Here is a 22,389-nt window from a genome sequence, read left to right on the forward strand (position 1 = left end):
ACCCCGCACGCCCCCCGACCCCTCTCCCCCCCCCCTCCCCGCCCCGCCCCGCGCCCTCCCCCGGGGACGCCCCTCTGCCGCTGGAGGCGCCTCCGCCGCCGGTGCACAACGGGCACAGCTCCGCGGGCACCGCCGCCACAGCCGCCCGACAGCGACAGCGACAGCGACCGCCGGTGGGTGCGGGCGGCGGCAGCGCGACGCGTGTCCGTGGGTGGCGGCGTGCGCTGTGCCACGCGTGTCCTGCGGTGAAATCGCGGGCAGCCGTCGCGCTAAGCCGGGGGACGTGCGGGGCGGCACCGCGCGGCGCCGGGGACGGGCGGCTGGAAGCCGGGGACAATGGGGCTCTGTGCAGCTAAGCCGGGGCACGGGGCTACCCCTCTGCCAGCGGCCACGCGTGACTGCGGGGCACGGCTCGTCCCCGTGGGGCCGCGCGGCCGCGCGTGCCTCAGTTTCCCTCCGGGCGCACCGTGGCACGGCGGGGTACCGGCGGGGCTGCCCGCGCAGGCTGCGCCCCGCTCACCGTGACCCCTCTGCCGTCTCTTGCAGCCCTCCGACGCCCGCAGCATGGTGAGTGGCGGCCCCTTCCCCTTCCCGGCGGGGCTGGGTGGTGCCGGGCGCTCCGTGCGGCAGCGCCGTGCCCACCGCCTCCGCGTGACCCCGCGGGGACAAGGGGACGCTTTGTCCGGGGGCTGGCACCGCTCCCGGGCACCCCGACACCGCCGCCCCAGCGACGTCCCGTGGCTGCCCGATGCCCCCCCTGAACCCGCGGCCCCCGTGCCCGGCGCGGTGCCCGGCGCGGTGCCCGTCGCGGTGCCAGCTCGGCCGTGCCCTCGGACAGATATCGGTGGACCGGCTGAGAGAGGAGCAGGCTCTGGGCATGAAGGAGCAGGAGTGGGCCGGCCCCGAGGCGCTGTGCCCGGGCTGGCAGGAGGAAGAGGTGTCTGACGGCGAGGGACCCGAAGACAGCGGGCACCCAGACCCCACCGCCCACGCCTACGAGGTGCTGCAGCACACCCTGCGCCTGGAGGGGATGCCCCTCACCATAGACCGCACCGGCCAGCCGCGCACCGGTATGGGTATGGGGGGCACGGGGTGGTGGGGTGGTGGGATGGGGCGGTACGGGGGCTCGGTGTGGCCTGGGGATGCCGTGCCAGGCTGGGGTTGTGGTGCAGCGCCGTGGTGCCAGGCTGGGGACCCCGGGCTGCTGAGAGGTGGGTTGGCAGCAGGGCGCAGTGCTGCTGTCTCACTCCACATTCTCCTTTCTTCTTCTTTTCGCTCGGTTAGCGCGGCACACCTGGCCCAGCAGTTAAGGGAGCAGGGAGTGGTGCTTTCGTTGCCGTGCACAAGCGTTATCGCCTTTGGCAGTGGTCAGCTGCTTCAAGCTGCACCCCGAAAAAGAATGCTTGTCCCCATTCTGCTTCTCTTTACAATCACGAGCAGCAGTCCTGTGGCACGGTGGCACCCACCACTCGCCCCCCCGAGATAATTAGCAGTTGTCAGTTAGAGTCTTATCACCACAAATGCCTCACGAAGCGAGCTTTGAGACAACAAACAGTTTTGTCTTTTGCAGCTGAGCTGGGGACCGCGGTGCTGGGTTGGGGTTGGGGTTGGGGTTGTGGTGCTGGGCTGGGGTCACAGTGCCAGGGCTGCTCACACGGGGTGGCAGCAGGTCCCACGCACCACACCACTGCCTTGCCGCAGGATCCGGCCCACTGGATATGACTGTGTGCGTACTGGGCTCCCCCACCGCCTTCCTGCCCGTCTTGCTGGAGGGTGGCACCCGCTACCCAGGTGAGTACGGCCCTGTCCCCCCTGCCCAGCACCCAGCAGCCCCCCCGGTGCGCGGGGACACAGCCACTGCTCATCCCGTGCCACCCACAGGTGCCATGGTGCTGTGCCTGGCGCCTGCCTGGGCCAGCCGCGTGCCCTCGGAGACGTCGCCAGGCTCGTGGTCCCTGCTGCTCTCCAGGGGGGTCTCCTTCGAGGCAGGGGGCTGCACTGCCCTGGAAGAATTTGTGCCTCCCCGGCGTGCTACCTACGTCACTGGCACCTTTGGGTCCGAGGGCAGCTGGGAGGGTGAGCTGGCCCGTGACCTCAACTGCCCCACCGGGGGCTCAGCATTGCTGACGCGCTGGCTGGAGGACCCCCTGCTCTCTCGCTGGTTGCTGTCCGCCCGCGCCGGCCTGACCGTGCCCCCCACCCTGGCCTTCATCACGGGGCTATGGGAGACCCTGCCTGAGGAGCCCGAACCGCCCGGGGTGCACCTGGTGCGGCTGCAGGACCCCCAGGGCCAGGAGAGCCTGGTGCGGGATGAGGTGGGCGCCTTCCTGGAGGGCAGCAGCATGCAGCCCTACGACCAGGTGGGCACAGCAGGGGGGATGTGGCACAATGCAGGGGACAGGGGGGGGGGGGGGGGTGGGGGGGCGACATGGTGCTGTGGTGGAGTGGCACAGGGTGGAACAGTGCTGGGGTGGAGCAGGATGGGGTGACGTGGGACAAGGTGACGTGGTGCTGTGTGGGACAGGGGCGGCAGGGTGGTGCAGGCTGGTGGCACGGGGTAATGTGGCACCGCATGGGGCAGGGTGGCACGCGGTGCTGTGAAAAGGGTGGCATGGGGTGACGCTGCCCCCTCCCCCCCACACACACAGGTGGCAGTGCGGCTGTCAGGGTGGCGGTGGCGTGGAACGGACCCCCACAGCACCCACAGGAAGGTGGAGGGCGAGGCGGTGGCACAGGCGGTGGCAGCCCTGCTGAAGGGGCTACGGGAGGAGGAGAGCATCCTGCTGGAAGCCCTGGTGCCCACCGCCCGCCTGCCCACGCTGCCCCCACGTAAGACCCCCCTCGGGTACCCACCGCCCAGGAAGGGCCTCCGGGGGCTCCCTCGTGTCCACCCCTGGGTGGGGGGTGGCCACCTCGGACTCAGTCCCTAAGGGTGGGGGGAAGGCCATCTCCTGCCCCTCCCATCCCCCGGGCCGGGGGCGAGCGTGGCACTGGGGGGGACAGCCCTCGGCCCTTCCCGGGGGTACCGCAGGGTGAGCTGGGGGCTGCGGGTGGGGTGCCGCTGTCCCTGCCCTGTCCCTCGCCCCCCAGGCAGCGCAGCCCCGCGGCTGCCCATGGCCCTGCGCATCTGCACCGTCGTCTGCCGGTCCTGGGGAGACCGGCCCCAGCTCTGCCAGGTATGGTCTGGGGGGCGGGGCCAGCGGGGGCCACACCTGCGGGTGGGGTCGGATGCCCCACCTCCTTTCCTATAGCCCCTCCCCTTGGGCCGGGTGGGGCCGGGGGTGGCTGTGAGCATCCCCTCCCCCCCTCCCCCGGGCTCCGGGTGCCGGCACACGGCCCCACGCGTCCCCGGGCCCCGGCCGTTGGCAGCCCACATCCCTGCCTCGGGGACACCCACCCGCATCCCGGTGTCACCGGGTGTCCCCTTGGTGGCGCGTCCCCACAGGTGGCCTGCACTGCGGGGCGGGCAGAGGTGCCGGTGCGGCACGGTTCGGCGCTGCCCCTGGGCCTGGACTCCAGCCTGCGGCAGTGGGGCCTGGCAGATGCGGCACAGCGGCAGGCACTGGCGGGGCAGCTGCGGGAGGCCGCCGAGGCCGCCATGGCTGCCCTCCTAGCCGCGGAGGGCGAGCTGAGCCCCGCTCAGCGTGGCGGTGCCCGCGCCCACACCGACGTCCTCGGTGAGCTCTGACCCCGGGGCTGCTCCGCTGGGGGGCAAGCGGTGGCCTCGTGGCACTGAGCGCCGTGCCCTCTGCATCCCCGAGGTGTGGATTTCCTGTTGGCGTGCGTGGACGGCACCCTGGAGCTGGTGGCCCTCTCGGCCAACTGCCTGCGCTGCCTGGAGACGTGCCTGCTGGCTGAGGGCATGGGGCACGACGTGGGGCAGCCTGCCGGAGACGTGCCGCGGCTGCTGGCCGAGTGCCTGCTGCACCGGGCGCAGTGCCACCTAGTCGAAGGCAAGGACATCCTGCTGATCGGGGCTGGAGGGGTCAGCAAGAGCTTCGTCTGGGAGGCAGCACGCGAATACGGCCTGCGGGTGAGCGGATGGGGCCAATGGTAGGCTTCAGAGTGAACGCTGGGAGCTGCGGCTGTCGGTAGGCTTCAGAGTGAATGCGAAGCTAGGGGCGAGCAAAGAGGACCTGTAGTGGCTGGGGTCAGGGAAGCTGATCCTAATCCAGGGACTGTGGGGACCTGGTTGTGGTGGGAATGGGGGCGGAGATGGGGGACAGGGCTGAGGACAGCCTGGGTATGTGGGAACTGCTCTGGAGCCAGGGGTCTTAGGGCCAGGGATGAGGATGTGGGCGATCGGGAACTGGTGAGGACAGGGACAGGCTGGGTGCAGGACGGGAGCACCGGTAGTGCTGGGAACTAGATGGGGACGGGGGGACCAGGACTCAGTGGGGACAGGGACAGGCTGGGGACAGGGGCAGGGCACCGGGACCAGGGACAGAGGGCGATTCATCCTGGAGGCAGCCCACGATCCCAGCCCGAGGGTGAGGTGATGGAGCCACCGGCAGGCCTCAGAGCCAGCGCCGGGCGGCGTCGCCACGGAGCGGGCGTGCTGTGTCCCACCGCCCCATGGTGCCACCAGCTTGGTGCCGCAGATCCACCTGGTAGAGTCGGACCCCGAGCACTTTGCGGCGGGGCTGGTGGAGACCTTCCTGCCCTACGACAGCCGGGAGCACTGCCGCGATGAGGAGCACGCCGAGCGCGTGCTGGAGATGCTGCACGCCCGCGGGCTGCGGCCCGACGCCTGCCTGTCCTACTGGGACGACTGCGTGGTGCTGACGGCGCTGCTGTGCCAGCGGCTGGGCTTGCCCGGCTGCCCTCCCGCTGCCGTGCGCCTGGCCAAGCAGAAGAGCCGCACCCACCAGCACCTGCAGCGCTGCCGCCGCGGCCGCCCGCCTCCCGCCGCCTTCTCCGTGCCCTGCCGCCGGCTGCGCAGCCACGGTGACGTGGAGCGGGCGGCGGGTGCCGTGCCCTTCCCCGCCGTGGCCAAGCTGGAGTTCGGGGCGGGGGCGGTGGGCGTGCGGCTGGTGGAGAACGCCGGGCAGTGCCACGCGCACGCGGCCCAGCTGTGGCACGACCTGCGGGCCGACGCCGACCACCCGGGCATCGGGCTGGGCTGGGGCAACGCCATGCTGCTGATGGAGTACGTGCCGGGCACCGAGCACGACGTCGACCTGGTGCTGTTCGAGGGCCGGCTGCTGGGCGCCTGGGTGTCGGACAACGGCCCCACGCGCGTCCCCACCTTCCTGGAGACGGCGGCCACGCTGCCCTCCTGCCTGCCCGCCGACCGGCAGGCCCAGCTGGTGCGGGCGGCCCTGCGCTGCTGCCGGGCCTGCGGGCTGCGGCACGGCGTCTTCAACGTGGAGCTGAAGCTGGGCCCCGCCGGGCCGCGCCTGCTGGAGATCAACCCTCGCATGGGCGGCTTCTACCTGCGCGACTGGATCCGCGCCGTCTACGGACCCGACCTGCTGCTGGCCGCCGTGCTGCTGGCACTGGGCCTGCCGCCCGTGCTGCCCTCCCGGCCCGCGCCCCGGCAGCAGCTGGCGGGCGTCATGTGCCTGGCGTCGGAGCACGGCCGGGCCCTGCGCGGCGGCGTCATGGCGGCCCTGCAGGGCCTGCAGCGGCGCGGCCTGGTGCGCCTCAACCCGCTCTTCGAGGAGGCGGGCGGGCGCTACGAGGAGCCGTGCCTGAGCGTGGCCTGCGCTGGGGACGGCCCCGCCGAGGCCTGCGGGCGGCTGCTGGGGCTGTGCCAGGCGCTGGGCATCGACTCACCCCAGTACCCCGTCGGCCATTTCCTCTCCCACTTCAAATAGCCACGGCGGGGGGTGGGGGTGCGGGGCCGGGGCCGGGCTTCGCATCCCCCGGATCCTCCCCCCCCGAGGCCCACACCCCAATCTCGGCCCCCGCCGTCCCGGGGTTGAGGTGTGGGTTGTGGGCCTGTAGCAACGTGGCGGCCCTACAGCACCCGGCGTGGCCCTCAGCAGCAGCACGGGGGGCTGCGGCAATGGGGAGAGCCCGCAATAACGGAGCAGCCCATAGTAACAGGCAAACGTGAGGAGCCCCTCCGATAACCAGAGAGCGGGGGGAGACCCCACAGCAACGGGCAGACATGAGGAAGAATGCAGTGCGAGGAGGGCACGCAATAAGGAACGACCGTCACCAGACCCCGTAACGGCAGCTGGACAGTGGGAGACCCTGCGAGGGGAGACCCCGCAGCAATAGAACAGCATGGGAGACCCTGCAGTAGCAGGACGGCACCGGGAGACCCCGCAATAACGGGTGCACAGCAGGGATCCCCCGCAGAAACAGGAGACCCTACAGGAGCAGAGGAGCGGGAGGCGCCTGCGGTGAGAGCTGTGCGTGGAGGGATCCCGTGGGAACGCCCCATTGCCGGGGAGACCCCGCAGCAAGAAACCTGCCAGCAGCATAGCAGTGTGGGGGGGACCTCCCCGTGACACACAGCCCCGGGATGATGCCGTGTGACAATGCAGCCACTGCCACCATCAGCCCTCAGCAGCGACAGCGGTGAAACGGCATCTGCGAGTGTCAGCAAGAGACCCTACAATAACAGCAGCGACCCTACAATAACACACGGCCCACGTGGCAGCCGAAACCCTGCAGTAACAGCAGTGACCACAGCAGCCTGCGTAGTGACTGAGGCCTTGTAACAATAAGCCACATAGTGCCTGAGACCCTGCAGTGACAGCAGTGACCCCACAATAACACAGCCCACATAGTGCCTGAGACCCTGCAGTGACAGCAGTGACCCCACAGTAACACAGCCCACATAGTGCCTGAGACCCTGCAGTGACAGCAGTGACCCCACAGTAACACAGCCCACATAGTGCCTGAGACCCTGCGATAACAACACAGACCCCACAGTAGCACAGCAGTGCAGTAGCAGCCGGAGGCCTGGCTGGGGGCCCCTTCTAGGGGTCTCCTCCAGCCTGACCCCCCCAGCACCCCTCGAGCCGTGGAAGAGGCACGATCCCAACCTGGGCTGGGGGAGCACCCCTAGGGCCCCGTGCACCAATAAAGGCTGCAGAGCTCCAAGCGGTGCGTCACCGTCCGTGTTTATTTCGGGGAGGTTCCCCTCCCAGCGATCCCCAGTCGGGGCCACGTGCGGCAGCGCTGACATTTGGGGCCGACCCCTGCCCTTTGGGGGACACCCGAGCCGCAGGGGGCGGGGCTAACGCTGGGGGGCGGGGTTAATGTTGGGGTGTGGTCAAGGCTGGGGGGCGTGGCCAGGGCTGGGGGCGGCGCCACGTGCTCGGACTCCACGTCCCGGGGTGCCCCGCGGCGGGGATCCCGAGTCCCCCCCCCGTGACGCGACGCGGCCGTGACCGGGCGGGGCCCGCGGGTTCGCTGCGGCGCCGCAATGGCGGGGGTGTTCGACATCGACCTGGAGACCGAGGAGGGGAGCGACGGGGAGGAGCCCGAGCTGGGCGCCGTGAGTGCGCCGGGGACGTGGGGACATCGGGAGGGGGGGGACACGGCGCGGGGACGGCGTGGGGAGCGGGGAGATGGGATCGGGAGTGGGGACAGGGGAATGGGACGCGGTGGGACTGGGGACGGGGACACGGGGACGGCGTGGGAATCGGGGATGCCGGTAGAGGTGACTGTGACCTGGTGGGGACGGGGACAGCTGGGGGAGGGGGGGAGTTGGACCTGGTGGGGAGAGGGATGTGGGATAAGGACAGGGTAGGGGTGGGGTGGAGGTGAGTGGGGCTGCGTGGACGTGGGATGGGTGTTCAGGAGTGGTGAGGAGCTCTGGGACCCGGTGGGGATGAGAGGTGGTGATGGGAGGGCTGGGACCCGATGTGGGTGGGGATGAGGGACCTGGGATGGGGTTTTGGGGGGGGGGGGGGGAGCAGGACCTGTCCCAAGGATGAGGGACAGGGCAAAAGCCACCGTGCTGAGTGGCACTGATGCCGCGTCCCCACAGGAGATGGAGGTGGAACCCCGGGGGAACGGCCTGGAGTGAGTGTAGGATGGCACCGGGGTGGCGCTGAGGGGCGGCTCCGAGGGGGCCCCGTCCCTACTCACCCCTCCCCCCCCCCACCGCCACCCCCGCAGGCCTGTGGGGCACTACGAGGAGATCGAGATCTCAGAGAGCAGCGTCAACAACGGCCCTGAACACATCGGGCCCCACTGCTTCGAGCTGCTGCGCGTCCTGGGCAAGGGCGGCTACGGCAAGGTGGGGGGGCTTTGGGAAGGGGGGGCTGCTCACGTGGCGGGGGGTGTCAGGACGTTTGCCCCCGCTGCCCCGCAGGTCTTCCAGGTGCGTAAGGTGCAGGGCACCAACACGGGGAAGATCTTCGCCATGAAGGTGCTGAAGAAGGTAGGAAGGTGCCACAGAGCTCTGCGTCGCTGTGGGACCCCACCCCCCCCCCCCATCGCTGTGTGACGCCCTCCCCTCACCGTGTAACCCCCCCCATCCCAGGCTAAGATCGCCTGCAATGCCAAGGACACGGCGCACACGCGGGCTGAGAGGAACATCCTGGAGGCCATCAAGCACCCCTTCATCGTTGACCTCATCTACGCCTTCCAGACGGGCGGCAAGCTCTACCTCATCCTGGAGTGCCTCAGCGGTACGAGGGGTTGGGGGGGCACGCACGAGGGGGGCACGGCTCACGGCCTCTTTGTTGCAGGTGGGGAGCTCTTCATGCAGCTGGAGCGTGAGGGCATCTTCCTGGAGGACACCGCCTGGTAGGGGCGGCACGCGGCCCCATGTATCCTCACGTGTCCCCACGTGTCCTCAGCCTGGAGGAGGGCACTGGGGGGCCACCGGCTGCTGCTCACCCCCCCCATCCCACCATGGCACAGCTTTTATCTCAGTGAGATCACGCTGGCGCTGGGCCACCTGCACTCCAACGGCATCATCTACCGTGACCTCAAGCCAGAAAACATCATGCTCAACAGCCAGGGTGTGTACAGCATTGGGGGGCGGGGGGGGGGGGGGCTGCACCGTGCGGTGCCATTCTGACCCCCTCCGGTATCCCCCTAGGTCACATCAAGCTGACGGACTTCGGGCTGTGCAAGGAGTCCATCCACGACGGAGCGGTCACCCACACCTTCTGCGGCACCATCGAGTACATGTGAGCAGGGGGAGGGGTGCCAGGGGAGCCCGGGGGGGGCCACGCACTCAGGTCGTCCCTCCCGTTGCCCAAAGGGCCCCGGAGATTCTGGTGCACAGCGGGCACAACCGGGCGGTGGACTGGTGGAGCCTGGGTGCCCTGATGTATGACATGCTCACCGGATCGGCAAGTCACCCTGGGGGGGCGGTTGGGGGGGAGGGGGGGCGCGTGGGCAGCACGAAGGGCTCATTGTGGCCGACCCCCTCTTGGCAGCCCCCGTTCACGGCCGAGAACCGCAAGAAAACCATAGACAAGATCTTGAAGGGGAAGCTGGTGCTGCCCCCCTACCTGACGCCCGATGCACGTGACCTGCTCAAGAAGGTGCGTCCTCCATCCGCACCCCCCATCCCATCACCCCCCCCCTCCCCGTGTGTGTGTGTGTGGAGGGGGGCAGCTGGGACCCCTATGTCCTTTCTCTCGCAGTTCCTCAAGCGTAACCCCAGCCAGCGTGTTGGTGGGGGGCCGGGAGATGCAGCCGATGTGCAGGTAGGGCTATAACGATGTTCCTCTCCCCCCCCCGTTCTCCCCCACCTCTCAATGTAACATCAGTTCTCCTGCAGAAGCATCCCTTCTTCCGGCACATCAACTGGGAGGAGCTGCTGGCGCGCCGCCTGGACCCTCCCTTCAAACCCTGCCTGGTACCGGGGATGCTCTGGGGGGCAATGGGGTTGAAGGGAGAGGGGGGGGGGAGCTCAGAGGACGGCAGCCGCGTTCCTCCCCCCCCACGCAGCAGTCGGAGGAGGACGTCAGCCAGTTCGATGCCCGCTTCACGCGCCAGACCCCCGTGGACAGCCCTGATGACGCCGTCATCAGCGAGAGTGCCAACCAGGCCTTCCTGGTACGGGGGGGGTGCACGGGGAGAGGGGGTCCCGACCCCCCCAGCCCCACGCTCTGCCATTCCCTTCCTCCAGGGCTTCACTTACGTGGCCCCCTCAGTGCTGGAGAGTATCAAGGAGGGCTTCTCCTTCCAGCCTAAGGTGCGCTCCCCCCGCCGCCTCAACAGCAGCCCCCACACCCCAGTCAGGTACCCGTGCCAGGTTGGGGGGGGGGGCACTGCGGGAAAGCTGCCCCCCCCCCCATCCCCCTCACCCCCCGTCCGCCCTCTGCAGCCCGGTGAAGTTCTCCCCGTTCGAGCCCTTCAGGCCTGCAGAGCCCATGGAGCTGGGGCTGGGGGGCGGCACCCCGCCCGAGGGCACGGCCCCGCTGCCTATCGCCTCCGCCAAGAAGACGCGGGGGGGTCGGGGGCGGCCGCCCAGGTAGGGGTGTGGGGGGGAGGGGAATCGGGGAAACGGTGCCTTGGGGCGAGGGGGGGCCGGGGCTGCAGGGCTGCGACCCGGCCGGGCTGCGTGTGCCCATTAAAGCATCAATCAGTGCGGCTGCGGCGTGCTGGGCTGGGGGGGGGGGGTGCCTAAGGGGGTGGGGGGACGCGCCCTGCCCGCCGCACCACGCCGTGTCCGCCCGGAGGAGCGTTGAGTGCTTTATTGGGGCGGTGCCCATCACAGCGCGGTGCTGTCGTGCGGCCGCGCATCGCCCCACGCCGCCGTCCCCGCGAGGCTGTGCGCGTCGCCGGGCAGTGCGTGGGGCTGCTCCGCCGGGCGCTGCTCCTCCTCCTCCTCCTCCTCGTCCTCCTCCTTCTCCTCCTCCTTCTCCTCCTCCTCCTCCTCCTGCGGGGCCGCTTCCTCTCCGCCTTCCTCCTCCTCCTTCTCCTCCTCCTCCTCCTCTTCTTCTTCCTCCTGGCGCTGCTGCCTCTCCGCGCCCCACGGCATCAGCTCCTCCGCTTCCGGGGCTTCGTCCCCTTCCCCGTCGGGCTCGGCCGCGCTCTCCCGGCCCCGCAGCTGCCTCCATCGGCCCCGCAGCACGGCCAGGGCGCGGCGTCCCGCGGGCCGGGGGTGGTAGCGGCCGTCCGACAGGCGGCAGAGGTGCCGCCAGGCCAGGGCCAGCCCCACGGCCAGGCACAGCAGCAGCCCCAGCAGGGCTCCCACCGCCCGGTCGCTGCGGCTCGCTGCGGGCTCCCCCGCCGCCGCCAGACCCGCCAGCAGCAGCAGCGCGGCCGCGGGGCGCCGGGCGGCGTCCTGGGGGAACGGGACGGGTCCTCCTCAGTGCCCGCAGCGCTCGGCCCCGCGGGCCCCCAGGCCCCGACCCAGGGTGGGGGGCTGCCCCAACGACCCGTGGGTTTTTCCCCTCCCCCCAAAAGCAGCGGCCGGAGAGGGGGAGCCGCGTGGGAACGAAGCGCAGCCCTCTCCTTCGCTCCTCACCCCCAAATCTACAAGGGGATAACCGCGGATGCGTGAGGCCGTGGGCACCCCAGGATCCCCCCTCCCTGCTTCGTTCCCGTTCTCTGGGATGTTCCCATTCTCAGGGATGCCCTACCCTGCCCCGTCACCCCCTCTCCCCCCACTCTGTTTTTGGGGTGCTCACCATCCCCGAGTGCGGCTGGAGCAGGTCCTGCTGCTGCGGTGTGAGCGGTGCAGGGGGGCCCCCAGCACTTCCTGCCCCCCCGGCAGCGGATGTATCGATGCGGGGGGGAAGAGGGGGGGAAGGAGGGTGACGGCGGCTGCACCTGCCACCCCCCCACACACAGCCGAAATGCACCCAGCAGCCGAGAAACCCACAGCAATGCATCAGCCGGGGTGAAGAGTGGGAGGGAGCACGGCCCTGGGAACACCGACCCCGATTACTGCTGTGACAGTTTGTGCCTGAGCCCCCAGCTGGAGCTGCTGCTCCTTCTTCCATCCCCACCGTGGGCAGGGGACGTGCACAGCCCCCCTCTCCCCCCCATGCCCCACAGCAAAGCCCCGGTTGCCCTCACACCCCCGGCCTCACCCAGCACTTTTATTATAAAGAGCTTTTATTTGGAGTGAAAATATAGATTTGGACCCTGCCCTGGAGGGAGGGCAAAGGGGAAGGGGATCCCGTGGCTGTGTCACGTGGTAAAGGGAGATGACCCTACCCAACCCTGGGGGCACGGGGGGAGGGGGCGGGGGGCTTTAGTGTTTGATCCCAAGGACCTCCCTAATAACCCTTGCGGGCCACCGCGGGGCGGCAGGGGGCAAAGTGGTCCACGATCCACAGGTGGGCAGCACCCAGTAAGGCAGTAGGGGGGAGGGGGAGCTGCCGGGGGTGGGAGGGGGGGGGGGGGGGGGCTGGGGAGATGGAACGAGGGGCACCAAGCGGGGGGGGACAGGACCCTGAGTGGGGGGCGGACACGAGCCCTGGGGGACAGATATAACCCCAAGGGAGGACGGGAGGAGGGCTCAGGGGACGGAGGTGTGGTCCCCGGTTGCGGGGGGGGGGGGGGGGCAGCCCCCACGCAGTCACTGGGTGGGGGGGCCGGGTTGCCCCTAGACGTGTCCGTTCTCCAGGCGGCTGAGCTGCTCCTCCAGGCGGGCGATGCGCTGGCCCTGCTCCGCCACGAGGGCTCGCAGCGCCGCCACCTCCTGCAGCACCTCGTCCAGCCGCCCGCCCGCCTGCGAACCGGGCACGCAATCAGCGCCGTCACCGGGGCCCCGCCCACCCCACCCAAGGCCACGCCTACTCGGCAGGTCACGTGTCTCAAAGACCACGCCCCCTCAACGATCGCGCTGATCAAAAGCCACGCCCACCCGCCCAACGACCACGCCCACCCACATAAGACCACGCCCCCCTCTACAGCAGTGCTGCTCAAAGCCACGCCCAGCCCACCCAACGACCACGCCCACTTCAATAGCGCGTCCCTCGCAGGCCACGCCCCCCCGAGGCCACGCCCCCAACACTCACCGCGGGGCTGCCGGTCCCGGTGCTCAGGGCCGGGGGTGCGCTGAGACGGGAGCTGGGGGCGGTGGGCGCCGGCGCGGCGCTGGCGGTGGCGGTGGCGGTGGGGGCGGAGCGGCCGTCGTGCAGCAGGGAGTGGCGGTTCACCTTCAGCTCCCTCTGCTTGCTGGGGACGTAGGCCTGGCGCAGGGACACCAGCAGCGGCCCCGCCGTCTGCCCCGCCACCCATTCCTCCGCCTCCAGAGCCGGGTCGGGGCCCGCCGTGTCGGGGTACAGGTCGTCCTGGAACAGGTCCGACTGCACCCCGCAAGCGGCGTCACCCAGGGGACCCCTGCGTGGGGACCTGTCCTGCCCAGGGAGCTCCGCCCAGCCAGGTGGGGAACCCCCACCCAGCGCCCCTGTGGGGACTTCCACCCGGGGACCTCCCCATCTGCCGCGACCTGCGTGGAGACCCCCGCCCGGCCCGAACGGGGGCCCCCAACCGGCCCCCGAGGTCTCTCCCCAGTTACCGTGCCCTGCTCTGGAACCCCCAGCCGCCTGCCGTGGGTCCCCCACCTGGCCACAGTGCAGAAGCCCCTGCACGGAGACCCCCACCCGCTCCCCCTAGGGATCCCCAAGAGCCCCCAGTTGCTACGCCCTGCCCTGGCACCCCCACGCAGTCCACCTGGAGACCCCACCTCAACCACTGCGTACTGCCCAGGGACCCCCGCCCAGCCGCCAAGCACAACCCAAGCCCTTCTCCCCCCACGCTTACCCACCTATCACCCCTTGGGATCTCCATTCCCAGGGCCCCCCTCAACCCAACCCCCCCCCCCCCAGCAGTCCCCACTCACCTTCCTTGGCACCGTCATGATGATGGGCTCACACTTGCGCTCATGCAGCTTGTAGAACCTGACGAGGCAGGGCGAAAGGGGTCGTTACAGGGGGGAACGTGGGGACAACGGGGAGGACACGGGAACCCCCCGGCACCCCTCAGCCTCACCTGGCTATCTCACACTTGCTGACGTCCAGCCCACGCTTGGGCATCCAGCCCATGCCGCGCTGCGGCTCTTTGCTGGTGAACGTGTTGAGGAAGTGGATGTAGGGCGGCTCCTCCGTGATCTCGAAGTAGCGGATGCTCGAGTCGCCCTACAGGCAGCTGGTGAGCACGGGGTGGGTGGGGAAGGGGGGGGGGGGGCACGGGAAGGGGGCGTGCGGGGTCATACTTTGCCACAGACGTAGACCACGTTGGTGTCAGGGTCATAGAAGGGCAGCAGGGCCCCGTTGCTAGAGTCCAGCTCCTGCAGACCCATGGGCTCCTCCAGGTTCTCCTGGGGAGCAGAGCATCAGCCCCGTGCTGCAGCCCCCCCACGCAGCCCCCCGAGGGACCCCCGCAGCCCCTCACCGTGTCCCACAGCGCCAGCTGCCGCTCGCTCATGCGGCTGAAGCCGGTGGTGAAGATCTTGCCGTCAGCCAGGAAGATGGCACGCATGGGGCGTGCACCCTCGTGTGCCCTCTCTTTCTCCTGCAGGGTGGGGACACGGGATGAGGGCAGCGGCATGAGACAGGTGGGACGCAGCGTGAGGGCAGCCACGGTTCACGAGGGATAGGGAAAGTGCGCTGAGAACGAGGGATGGGGACAACCCGGGATGCGGGATGCCGGGGAGGGATGGGAAGTGCCCTGGGGACGAGGGGTGGGGGCACCTCGGGAATGCAAGGCAATGGGGAGCATCAGGGAACAAGTGAGGCCAAGGAACTGGGGGCACGCAAAGGATACGGGAGGGACGTGGTGTGCCTGGGGGACAAGGGGCAGGGACATCCCAGGGTGCAGGGTACGGGGGAAATAGGGAAAGCACTCTGGGGACAAGGGATGGGGGCATCTAAGGGACGCAGGGTGGCAGGGGGATATGAGAAGTACATTAGGGACGAGGGATGGGGACGCTCAAAGGATGATGACACACTGGACCAGGCTGCCCAAGGAGGCTGTGGATGCCCCATCCCTGCAGGCGTTCCAGGCCAGGCTGGATGTGGCTCTGGGCAGCCTGGGCTGCTGGTTGGCGGCCCTGCACACAGCAGGGGGTTGGAACTGGATGAGCACTGTGGGCCTTTTCAACCCAGGCCATTCTATGACTATGGTGAGGAGTACCAGTGAACACCCGGGGACAAGGAACTGCAAGCATCCAAGGGCTGCAGGGAGCGCCCGGGGACAAGGGATGGGAAGCACCCGTGGCACACGGGGATGCTGCCACTCCGCTGTCTCACTCACCAGCAGCACAGTGCCGCGGCGGGGGTCGATGACGCGCACGCTCTTGTCCTTGCAGGCGGTGCAGAAACGGCTCCCATCGCGGCTCCAGCTCACGCTGTAGATGAGGTCGGGGTGCATCCCCTCCAGGCGGTACAGCTCCTCTCCCGTGCCCACGTTCCAGATCAGCACCACGTTGTCACAGCCTGCACGGCGCGGACGCGGCTCGCCCACCCGTCCCAGCATCACCCAGCGCCCCGTGCCCCCCCCGCACTGTCCCCATACCTGCACTGAGCAGCACGTTGCGGGTGCTGGGGTGCCAGGCGATGATGCCCACGCGCTTCGAGTGCCCCTCCAGCACCACCACCGGCTCCGTGAGCGGCTGCACGAGGCCCCCCTCGGGCACCTGCCACACCTGTGGGGGAGGGAACAGCGAGAAGGTGTCCTCTGTGCCGCGCCACCCCAGTGTCCCCTTTGCCATCCAGCCCTCACCATGACGGTGCAGTCCTCGGAGCCGCTGGCAATGACGTGGTCGTTGTGCGGGCACCACTCGATGTCTAGCACAGGGCCTGTGTGCCCACACACGGTGGGGTACGACTTATCGATGCGGCCGGTCTGGGGATGCAGGGACAGCGTGAGGGGTGGTCAATCCTTGTTCCATCTGAGCCTCACATCCCCATCTCAATCAACCTCAACACAGCCCCAGCCCCATCTCCATGCAGCCCCATCTCCATCTCAACCCAGCCCCTTCCCATCCCATCCCATCCCATCCCATCCCATCCCATTCCCATCCATCCCATCCCCATCTCCATTCCATCCTTGTTCCCATCCCGTCCCCATCCCATCCCCAGCCCCAGCCCCATCCCAAGCCTTCCCCATCCCATTCCATTCCTATCCCTATCCCACCCCATCCCCATCCATTTCCATCCATCCCCATCCCATCTCCAACCCAAGGCATCCCAAGCCCCAGCCCCAGCCCAAGCCTTCCTCATCCCCAACCCCATCCCAAGCCACCCGCATCCTTTCCCATCCAAATCCCAAGCCACCCCCATCCTATCCCATCCCATCCCCATCCCATCCCATCCCATTCCCAAGCCATTCTATTCCCATCTTGTCCCCATCTCATCTCCATCACCACCCCCGGCCCCATCCCAAGCCTTCCCCATCCCATTGCATTCCTATCCCTATCCCATCGCAACCCATCCCATTCCATTTCCACCCATCCCCATCCCCATTCCATCCCCAGCCCAAGCCACACCCATCCCCAGCCCCATTCCATCCCCACCCAAGCCATACCCAGCCCCAGCCCCATCCCAAGCCTTCCCCAGCCTTCCCCATCCCCAAGCCCATCCCAAGCCATCCCCATCCTATCCCATCCCATCCCCATCCCACTCCCAAGACATTCCCGTTCCCATCCTGTCCCCATCTCACCCCCATTGCCATCCCTAGCCCCATCCCAAGCCTTCCCCATCCCCATGCCATCCCATGCCTATCCGTATCCCATCCCATACCCATCCATTTTCACCCATCCCCATCCCCATTCCATCCCCAACCCAAGCCATACCCAGCCCCAGCCCCATCCCAAGCCATCCCCATCCCAAGCCATCCCCATCCTATCCCATCCTATCCCCATCTCATCCCCAACCATTCCCATTCCCATGCTGTCCCCATCCCCACCCCATCGCCACCGCCATCCCAATCCCAAGCCATCCCCATCCCCACACCCATCTCCATCCACGGCCATTCCCAACCCAACCCACCCCCGTCCCATCCCCATCCCCAGCCCACCTTGTGCAGGGGCAGCACCAGGAAGGCTCCGCCGCCGCTGGCCTCCACGATGATGGCCACGAAGGAGGGGTTGACGGCGCAGAAGGTGCTGTCCCAGGTGACGCGGGACACGCGGATGTCATCGTAGCACTGCTCCGTCTTCACCGGCTGCCCAAAGACGTGCCGGAATTTGCTCTGCCGCACCACCTTACGGAACGACATGGCTGGGGCGAACCCCGGCCCCACGTCACCGGGGGGGGGGGGGATGGGGACCCCAAAACACCCCTCCGAAGCAGCAGCCCCAGGACGGGTCGCCCAGCAGGCGGCACTGAGCGGGGGGCTCAGCCCCATCGCCCGCCCCGGGTAAAGGGCGCCGCTGCCCCTCCCTGCACGAGCGGGAAACCAGCGCTGGGCAAACAAACCCTGCCCTGCCTGGGCGTGGGGTGTGGGTGTGGGTGTGGGGCAGGGATTGGGCACAGGGAGGGAGGGGGACGGCGACTGGGATGGGAAGCGCTCCTCCGGGGATTGGGTCGTTCTTCTCGGGTGGGGGTCACCCCTACGGGGGCAGAGATGGGGATGAGGATAGGCTCTGTAGGGATAGGGTCATTCCTCCCAGGAGAGGGATGGGGACGGGGATGGGGACGGGGTTGTTCTTCCCAGGATGGGGAGAAGGACGGGATGGAGTTTTCCTATGGGGACGGCGCTATTCTTCTCAGGATGGGGAGAAGGACAAGGATGGAGATGAGGGCAGAAATGGCTACTTTGGGGACAAGGATGGGGAAAAGGGATGGCTTTGTAGGGACGGGACCGTCCTTTGTGGATGAGGGCAGGGATGGGGATAAGCATCAGCTCTGTGGGAGCACGGATGGGGACAGGGATTGCTCCTGTGGCAACAGGCTGGTTCTTCCCATAATAGGGATGGGGACGGGGATGGAGAGGGGGAGAGGGTCGGGCCCTACAGGGACAGCGTTGTCCTTTGCGGATGGGGATGGGGATGGCTGCGACGGGGATAGGAACGGTTACTGGGACGGCGAGAGCCCCGCTGGGGACAGGGGTGGGGACAGGGATGGGGTCAGGGCTGGGGACAGGGATGGGGACACGGACGGGGTCAGGACCGTCCTTCCCAGGATGGGGCCGGGGATTGCTCCGCTGGGGACGGGGAAGGGGACGGTCCTCACAGGGACGGGGATCGCCCCGATGGGGACACGGACGGGGCCGGGATCGTCCCTCCGTTATGGGGACACGGACGGGAGAAGGGACGGGGGGAGCGGCGCGGGGATGGGGACGGCGCGGGGGAGACCCCGGAGCCGCCCGCCCCGCACTCACCGGCGGCCGGGCCTGGCCGGTTCCGGTGCCGGTACCGGGACCGGGGCCGGAGCCGGCGGTCAGGAGGCGGGGCGGCGGCACGGAGCGGCGCTGAGCCGGGAGCGGGCGGGGGGGACAGGAAGTGAGCGGGGCGCCGCGCCTGCGCACTGCGGCACGGAGCGCTCGGGGGCGGGGCCACGGGAAGGGGGCGGGGCCGGGCTGACGGTGTTATCGTGCCAGGGGGCGTGGTCATACGAGGGGGCGTGGTCGCGGGAGAGGGGCGTGGCCACGTCGGGGGCGTGGTCGCGGCGGCGCACGTGGAGTCCAATGGCGCAGCGGCAGCCCGTAGTTTGCATCCGTTCGGAGCCCGCCCCATTGCTCCCCAGCCCACTGTCCCACTCCCCCCCTCCATCACGCCTGGCCCCCCTCTTGCCTCTGTTTCCCCACTCTACCCCACAGCATCATCCCCTCTCTTTTATGCCACGTGGCATCCCGCTCGTGCGCCCCATCTCATCCCTGCCCCATAGTCCGGGCCGATAAATAGCATATGGCCTACTGTAAGAGCAGCGTGGGTGTGGGCTTGTGCTGGGGAGCTCCTGGGCTGCCCTATATGTGGGGATGGGTGGGAGGGGCTCCTCCCTGGTGGTGAGACCCCTGGTCTATTTTCCCGGGGGGGGACAGGAAGCTGCTTCCAAGCAGGGAGGAAGCGGCTCTGCCATCTCTTATGGGGACAGTTGCTCATCTCCCCACCGGGATCCCTACTCCCCGTGTGCTGGTTCTATAGGGTGGCTCCTGTGGGGTCACAGCACCAAGGCTGGGTGTCTCTGGGCAGATGGAACCTCCTGGGGTGGCCGTGTTGGGAACAGTGCCACGGTGTCCCCATGGGGGCATCCCCATGCCAGGCACCGTCTTCCTGCCCACATCTGCTGAGCTGGGGCGATGTGACCATGGGGACACGGGGGCTGGGGAGGGGACAGGTGCTGCTGCTCACTGTCATGCTGTCCCTGCTGCAGCCAGGAGATGCGTGGGGGGCTGGATGTGGGGATGTGGGGACGTGGGGACGTGAGAATGGTTACCAACAGGTGTCTGGGATGGAGGCACAGGTGGTAGCCTTGGGGTGCTGGAGTTGGCTTGGTATGAGTGTGGGGAGGTGGGCAGCCCGTGTGTGAGGGCGCAGTGGGTGGCTCGTTTCCTGCCATGGTAATCACTACTAATTGGCTTTGCCCTCCCCAGGGAAGGGGGGGGGGGGCAGGTAAGAGGATTTCCTGGCCTCCTTCTTAAGGGCTGGCTGACCCCCGGCCCTGCTCCTGCTACCACCACCAACCCCCGGCCCCATGCCACGCTCGCGGGGGGACAAGGGGGCCCCCAAGAACACCGAAGCCTCTGGCAAAGGGAAGCGGGGGGAGGTGGGCGAGAGCGCCCCCAAAGCCCCTGAGGCGGGTGGCCCCCCAGGCAGCCCCGACGCTGAATCCCGGCACGGAGGCCACGGGAGGAAGAACAGCAAGAAAGGGGCCGGGGACCCTCATGCTGCCAGCACCAAGGCGTACTCACCATTCCTCAACACGGTGTTTGGCAAGGTGGGGGCATTGGGGGGGCGGGGGCAGCGGATGGAGGGGATGTGGGAAGCTGGGGATGGGGCTGGGTTCAACAGGTATGGAGGGGACGCGGTGCCGAGTGGGTACCATTGGGCAGAGTGGCGAGGTCTGGGGGCTCAGCTCCCCCTCTGTGGGGCTGGGGAGGGCGCCGTGCATTGGGGTTCACCGGGAGGGGGGAGCAGTGGGGCTGGGCTTGGGGATCTCCATCCTGTCACTCCAGGAAACACCTAACCTCCAGCAATGAGCCATGGGGCAGAACCCTGTTGGGGGCCCGAGGTCCCGGGCTGGGGGCACTGGGGCTGTGCAGGGAGAGGGGCTGATGGGGTCGGTGGGCAGAGGGGCCAGGCAGGGCTTTGTCTCCAATCCCTCTAATCCCTCCTGTGGGAGTTAATTTTGTCCCACGCTTAACAAAGGTGACACTGTGGTTTGCTTGGGGGGGTGGGGGGGCTGAGCCAGGTCTGATTCTACCACCACTACCCCTCTGTGCCCTGTCCCAGGAGCGGGAGCTGTCACCGGAGGAGCTGGACGGTGAGCAGTGGGGTTGGGGCATGGGGGGACACGGGCATGTGGTGCCATGGGATCAGTGCCATGGAAGGACCTGCCACAGAACGCAGTGCTGCGGGACACGGGCCATGGGATGGTGGGCCGTGGGGTCATGTGCCATAGAGGGACCTTCCATGGGACGTGGTGCCAAGGGGTGTGATGCCGTGGGACACGTAGACGTGAAGGGAGTCAGCATGGGACAGGATGCTGTGGGACATGGTGCTATGTGTTGTGGTGCCATGAGATGTGGTGTCATGGGGACGTGTGCCGTGGAGGGGTCTGCTATGGGACGTGGTGCCATGGAGGTCTGTGCCATGGAACGTTGCACCATGGGTACATATGCCATGGAGGCACTTAGCACTGGGCATGGTGCTATAGGACAGGGTATCGTGGGCTGTAGTGCCACGGGTTGTGTTGGGATGCACCATGGAGGGACCTGTCACGGGACGTGGTGCCACGAGAGGCGGTGCCATATGGCCACAGAACAATCTGCTATGGGAAGGGGTCCCGTGGGACAAAGTGCCGTGGGGTGAGGCGCCACAGTCCCATTCCTGATGGGTCCCCGTGCCCACCCATGCACGGAGCAGAGCTGCTGGATGCCTTCAAGGAGTTTGACACCGACCAGGATGGCTTCATCAGCTACAAGGACTTGGGTGCCTGCATGCGCACGCTGGGATATATGCCCACCGAGATGGAGCTCATCGAGATCTCCCAGCACATCAAGATGAGGAGTGAGTGCAGGGAGGGCCTCTGCAGGGCCGGGGCGGTGGCACGGGGGTATGGGGACGGGGCTGGGGCACCGAGGCCGTGCCTTCCCTTGGTACAGTGGGTGGCCGCGTGGACTTCGAGGACTTTGTGCAGATGATGGGGCCGAAGCTGCGGGAGGAGACGGCTCACATGGTGGGTGTGAGGGAGCTGAAGATCGCCTTCCGTGAGGTACGGCTATGGGGACACTACAGCCATGGGGACACCAGGGGGATGGGGACACCGGGGCCGTAGGGACTCCATGGGGGACCGTGGCCGTGGGGACACTGTGGGCATGGAGACACGAGTGGCATGGACACGGGGACACCCTGGCCATGGAGCATGGAAAGGCTGGGAGGGGACAGTGGCCATTGGGGAATGGTGACCACAGGGACGGCGCAGACGTGGAAAGACCACGAGGGGACGATGGCCACGAGAGGCACCACTGGTGTGCCAGGGACGATGAGCACAGGGAAAGCAGGGCTTGAGGGATGAGGAGAGGTGGGGAAGGGGCACGACGTGCGTGTGCTGCAGTTCGATGTGAACGGGGACGGGGAGATCAGCAGCGCAGAGATGCGGCAGGCCATCGCGGCACTGCTGGGCGAGCAGCTGAAGGCGCAGGAGGTTGATGAGATCCTGCAGGACGTGGACCTCAACGGGGACGGCCGCGTGGACTTTGATGGTGAGGTCCTGTTTCCCCTCACCCCCATTTGGGCACGGCGTGGGGCGATGCGTCCCCATGCCCGACGCCCGCCACATCGCCCCACAGAGTTCGTCATGATGCTGTCCTCCCGGTAACGAAGCTGTGGGGCAGGAGGGGGCCCAGGGCTGCCTCGTCTCCCCAGCACTGCCCCAGCCAGCAGTAGGGTTCAGAGTTAACGGCGGGAGACACAGCGGGGCAGGGGGGGCCCCCAATAAAGCTGCTTGCTCGGACTGGTAGGGTGGTGGTGCTCCTTGGGGGAGGGGAGAGGTGGGACGTGGGGCGGGGGAGGGGGTTGCTGCTATAAGGGGGCCCAGGGGACTGCCACCCCGAACGGAGACTCCAGGTGAAGAGGAGGAAGAAAAAGAGGAGGCCTCCCCCCATGGTGACACCTTCATCCAGAAACTCTGCCCGGTGGCTCAGTCAACAGAGGATTAGACCTCCTCATCTGACGGTCCGGAGTTCGAGCCCCTGCTTAGAGGCCGCCCCCTCTTTTGGGGCTGGAGGGGTCCCATCCTGGTGGTGACAGACCCCAAAGGGCCCCCACGGCACAGTGCCTGTGCTCCCAAAGCGCCCCAGGGGGGAACCCTCCCAAACCGACACGCGCACACACACACAACC

General features: G+C 68.3%; 5 protein-coding genes across 10 annotated transcripts; 3 read left to right on the forward strand and 2 right to left on the reverse strand.

Annotated features, from left to right (window-relative positions):
* Nucleotides 1-76: 76 nt before the first annotated feature.
* On the forward strand, nt 77-7,059 carry CARNS1 (carnosine synthase 1). 2 transcript variants are annotated; one of them, XM_025150527.3, is made up of 10 exons: nt 77-173; nt 547-567; nt 839-1,070; nt 1,702-1,791; nt 1,882-2,360; nt 2,649-2,829; nt 3,091-3,176; nt 3,446-3,677; nt 3,762-4,033; nt 4,602-7,059. In XM_025150527.3, the coding sequence occupies exons 2-10, from the start codon at nt 565-567 to the stop codon at nt 5,817-5,819; spliced, it is 2,793 nt and encodes a 930-aa protein (XP_025006295.2). In that variant the 5' UTR covers nt 77-173; nt 547-564; the 3' UTR covers nt 5,820-7,059.
* A 288-nt stretch (nt 7,060-7,347) lies between these two features.
* Nucleotides 7,348-10,727, forward strand: RPS6KB2 (ribosomal protein S6 kinase B2). Of its 4 annotated transcripts, XM_015301460.4 has the most exons (15): nt 7,348-7,456; nt 7,952-7,986; nt 8,083-8,203; nt 8,279-8,347; nt 8,450-8,597; nt 8,658-8,715; nt 8,833-8,933; nt 9,014-9,104; nt 9,179-9,269; nt 9,357-9,464; nt 9,567-9,629; nt 9,704-9,781; nt 9,874-9,981; nt 10,055-10,167; nt 10,253-10,518. In XM_015301460.4, the coding sequence occupies exons 1-15, from the start codon at nt 7,385-7,387 to the stop codon at nt 10,401-10,403; spliced, it is 1,407 nt and encodes a 468-aa protein (XP_015156946.3). In that variant the 5' UTR covers nt 7,348-7,384; the 3' UTR covers nt 10,404-10,518. The 4 variants fall into 4 exon arrangements, with proteins under 4 accessions (XP_015156946.3, XP_046798096.1, XP_046798097.1 ...); XM_046942140.1 differs by having other exon boundaries at nt 8,450-8,715; nt 10,055-10,120; nt 10,253-10,727; XM_046942141.1 differs by having other exon boundaries at nt 8,450-8,715.
* LOC107056413 (protein tyrosine phosphatase receptor type C-associated protein-like) lies at nt 10,608-11,603 on the reverse strand. The gene is made up of 2 exons (XM_015301458.4): nt 11,562-11,603; nt 10,608-11,215 (listed from the first exon to the last, which is right to left on the reverse strand). The coding sequence occupies exons 1-2, from the start codon at nt 11,562-11,564 to the stop codon at nt 10,640-10,642; spliced, it is 579 nt and encodes a 192-aa protein (XP_015156944.4). The 5' UTR covers nt 11,565-11,603; the 3' UTR covers nt 10,608-10,639.
* Nucleotides 11,604-11,973: 370 nt separating this feature from the next.
* Nucleotides 11,974-18,355, reverse strand: CORO1B (coronin, actin binding protein, 1B). Of its 2 annotated transcripts, NM_001389547.2 has the most exons (11): nt 18,208-18,355; nt 16,903-17,105; nt 15,607-15,729; nt 15,400-15,529; nt 15,139-15,320; nt 14,278-14,397; nt 14,099-14,203; nt 13,876-14,021; nt 13,727-13,784; nt 12,900-13,190; nt 11,974-12,610 (listed from the first exon to the last, which is right to left on the reverse strand). In NM_001389547.2, exons 2-11 carry the CDS (start codon nt 17,101-17,103, stop codon nt 12,485-12,487), a joined length of 1,482 nt encoding a protein of 493 aa, NP_001376476.2. In that variant the 5' UTR covers nt 17,104-17,105; nt 18,208-18,355; the 3' UTR covers nt 11,974-12,484. The 2 variants fall into 2 exon arrangements, with proteins under 2 accessions (NP_001376476.2, XP_025006968.2); XM_025151200.3 differs by lacking the exon at nt 18,208-18,355 and having other exon boundaries at nt 16,903-17,246.
* On the forward strand, nt 18,325-22,001 carry CABP4 (calcium binding protein 4). The gene is made up of 6 exons (XM_003641279.6): nt 18,325-19,763; nt 20,279-20,309; nt 20,912-21,055; nt 21,151-21,260; nt 21,603-21,750; nt 21,838-22,001. The coding sequence occupies exons 1-6, from the start codon at nt 19,521-19,523 to the stop codon at nt 21,864-21,866; spliced, it is 705 nt and encodes a 234-aa protein (XP_003641327.2). The 5' UTR covers nt 18,325-19,520; the 3' UTR covers nt 21,867-22,001.
* The last annotated feature ends 388 nt before the right edge of the window (nt 22,002-22,389 follow it).

The sequence above is a fragment of the Gallus gallus genome, chromosome 5, assembly GCF_016699485.2.
Source record: "Gallus gallus isolate bGalGal1 chromosome 5, bGalGal1.mat.broiler.GRCg7b, whole genome shotgun sequence".
In the NCBI taxonomy this organism is placed as follows: Eukaryota; Metazoa; Chordata; class Aves; order Galliformes; family Phasianidae; genus Gallus; species Gallus gallus.

Excerpts from the sequence above, each read along its gene's own strand:
- CARNS1 (XM_025150527.3), top strand. Across the intron at positions 2,361-2,648 it reads GCATGCAGCCCTACGACCAG|GTGGCAGTGCGGCTGTCAGG; the intron begins GTGGGCACAGCA and ends CCACACACACAG. Across the intron at positions 4,034-4,601 it reads CACGCGAATACGGCCTGCGG|ATCCACCTGGTAGAGTCGGA; the intron begins GTGAGCGGATGG and ends TTGGTGCCGCAG.
- RPS6KB2 (XM_046942140.1), top strand. The coding sequence starts at position 7,385 with ATGGCGGGGGTGTTCGACATCGACCTGGAGACCGAGGAGGGGAGCGAC. Across the intron at positions 7,987-8,082 it reads CCCCGGGGGAACGGCCTGGA|GCCTGTGGGGCACTACGAGG; the intron begins GTGAGTGTAGGA and ends CCACCCCCGCAG. Across the intron at positions 8,716-8,832 it reads TTCCTGGAGGACACCGCCTG|CTTTTATCTCAGTGAGATCA; the intron begins GTAGGGGCGGCA and ends ACCATGGCACAG.
- CORO1B (XM_025151200.3), bottom strand. The coding sequence starts at position 17,232 with ATGGGGCTGAGCCCCCCGCTCAGTGCCGCCTGCTGGGCGACCCGTCCT. Across the intron at positions 15,730-16,902 it reads TGGTGCTGCCCCTGCACAAG|ACCGGCCGCATCGATAAGTC; the intron begins GTGGGCTGGGGA and ends CTGCATCCCCAG. Across the intron at positions 14,398-15,138 it reads GCCGCGGCACTGTGCTGCTG|GAGAAAGAGAGGGCACACGA; the intron begins GTGAGTGAGACA and ends CCCACCCTGCAG.
- CABP4 (XM_003641279.6), top strand. The coding sequence starts at position 19,521 with ATGCCACGCTCGCGGGGGGACAAGGGGGCCCCCAAGAACACCGAAGCC. Across the intron at positions 19,764-20,278 it reads TCAACACGGTGTTTGGCAAG|GAGCGGGAGCTGTCACCGGA; the intron begins GTGGGGGCATTG and ends GCCCTGTCCCAG. Across the intron at positions 21,056-21,150 it reads CCAGCACATCAAGATGAGGA|TGGGTGGCCGCGTGGACTTC; the intron begins GTGAGTGCAGGG and ends CCCTTGGTACAG.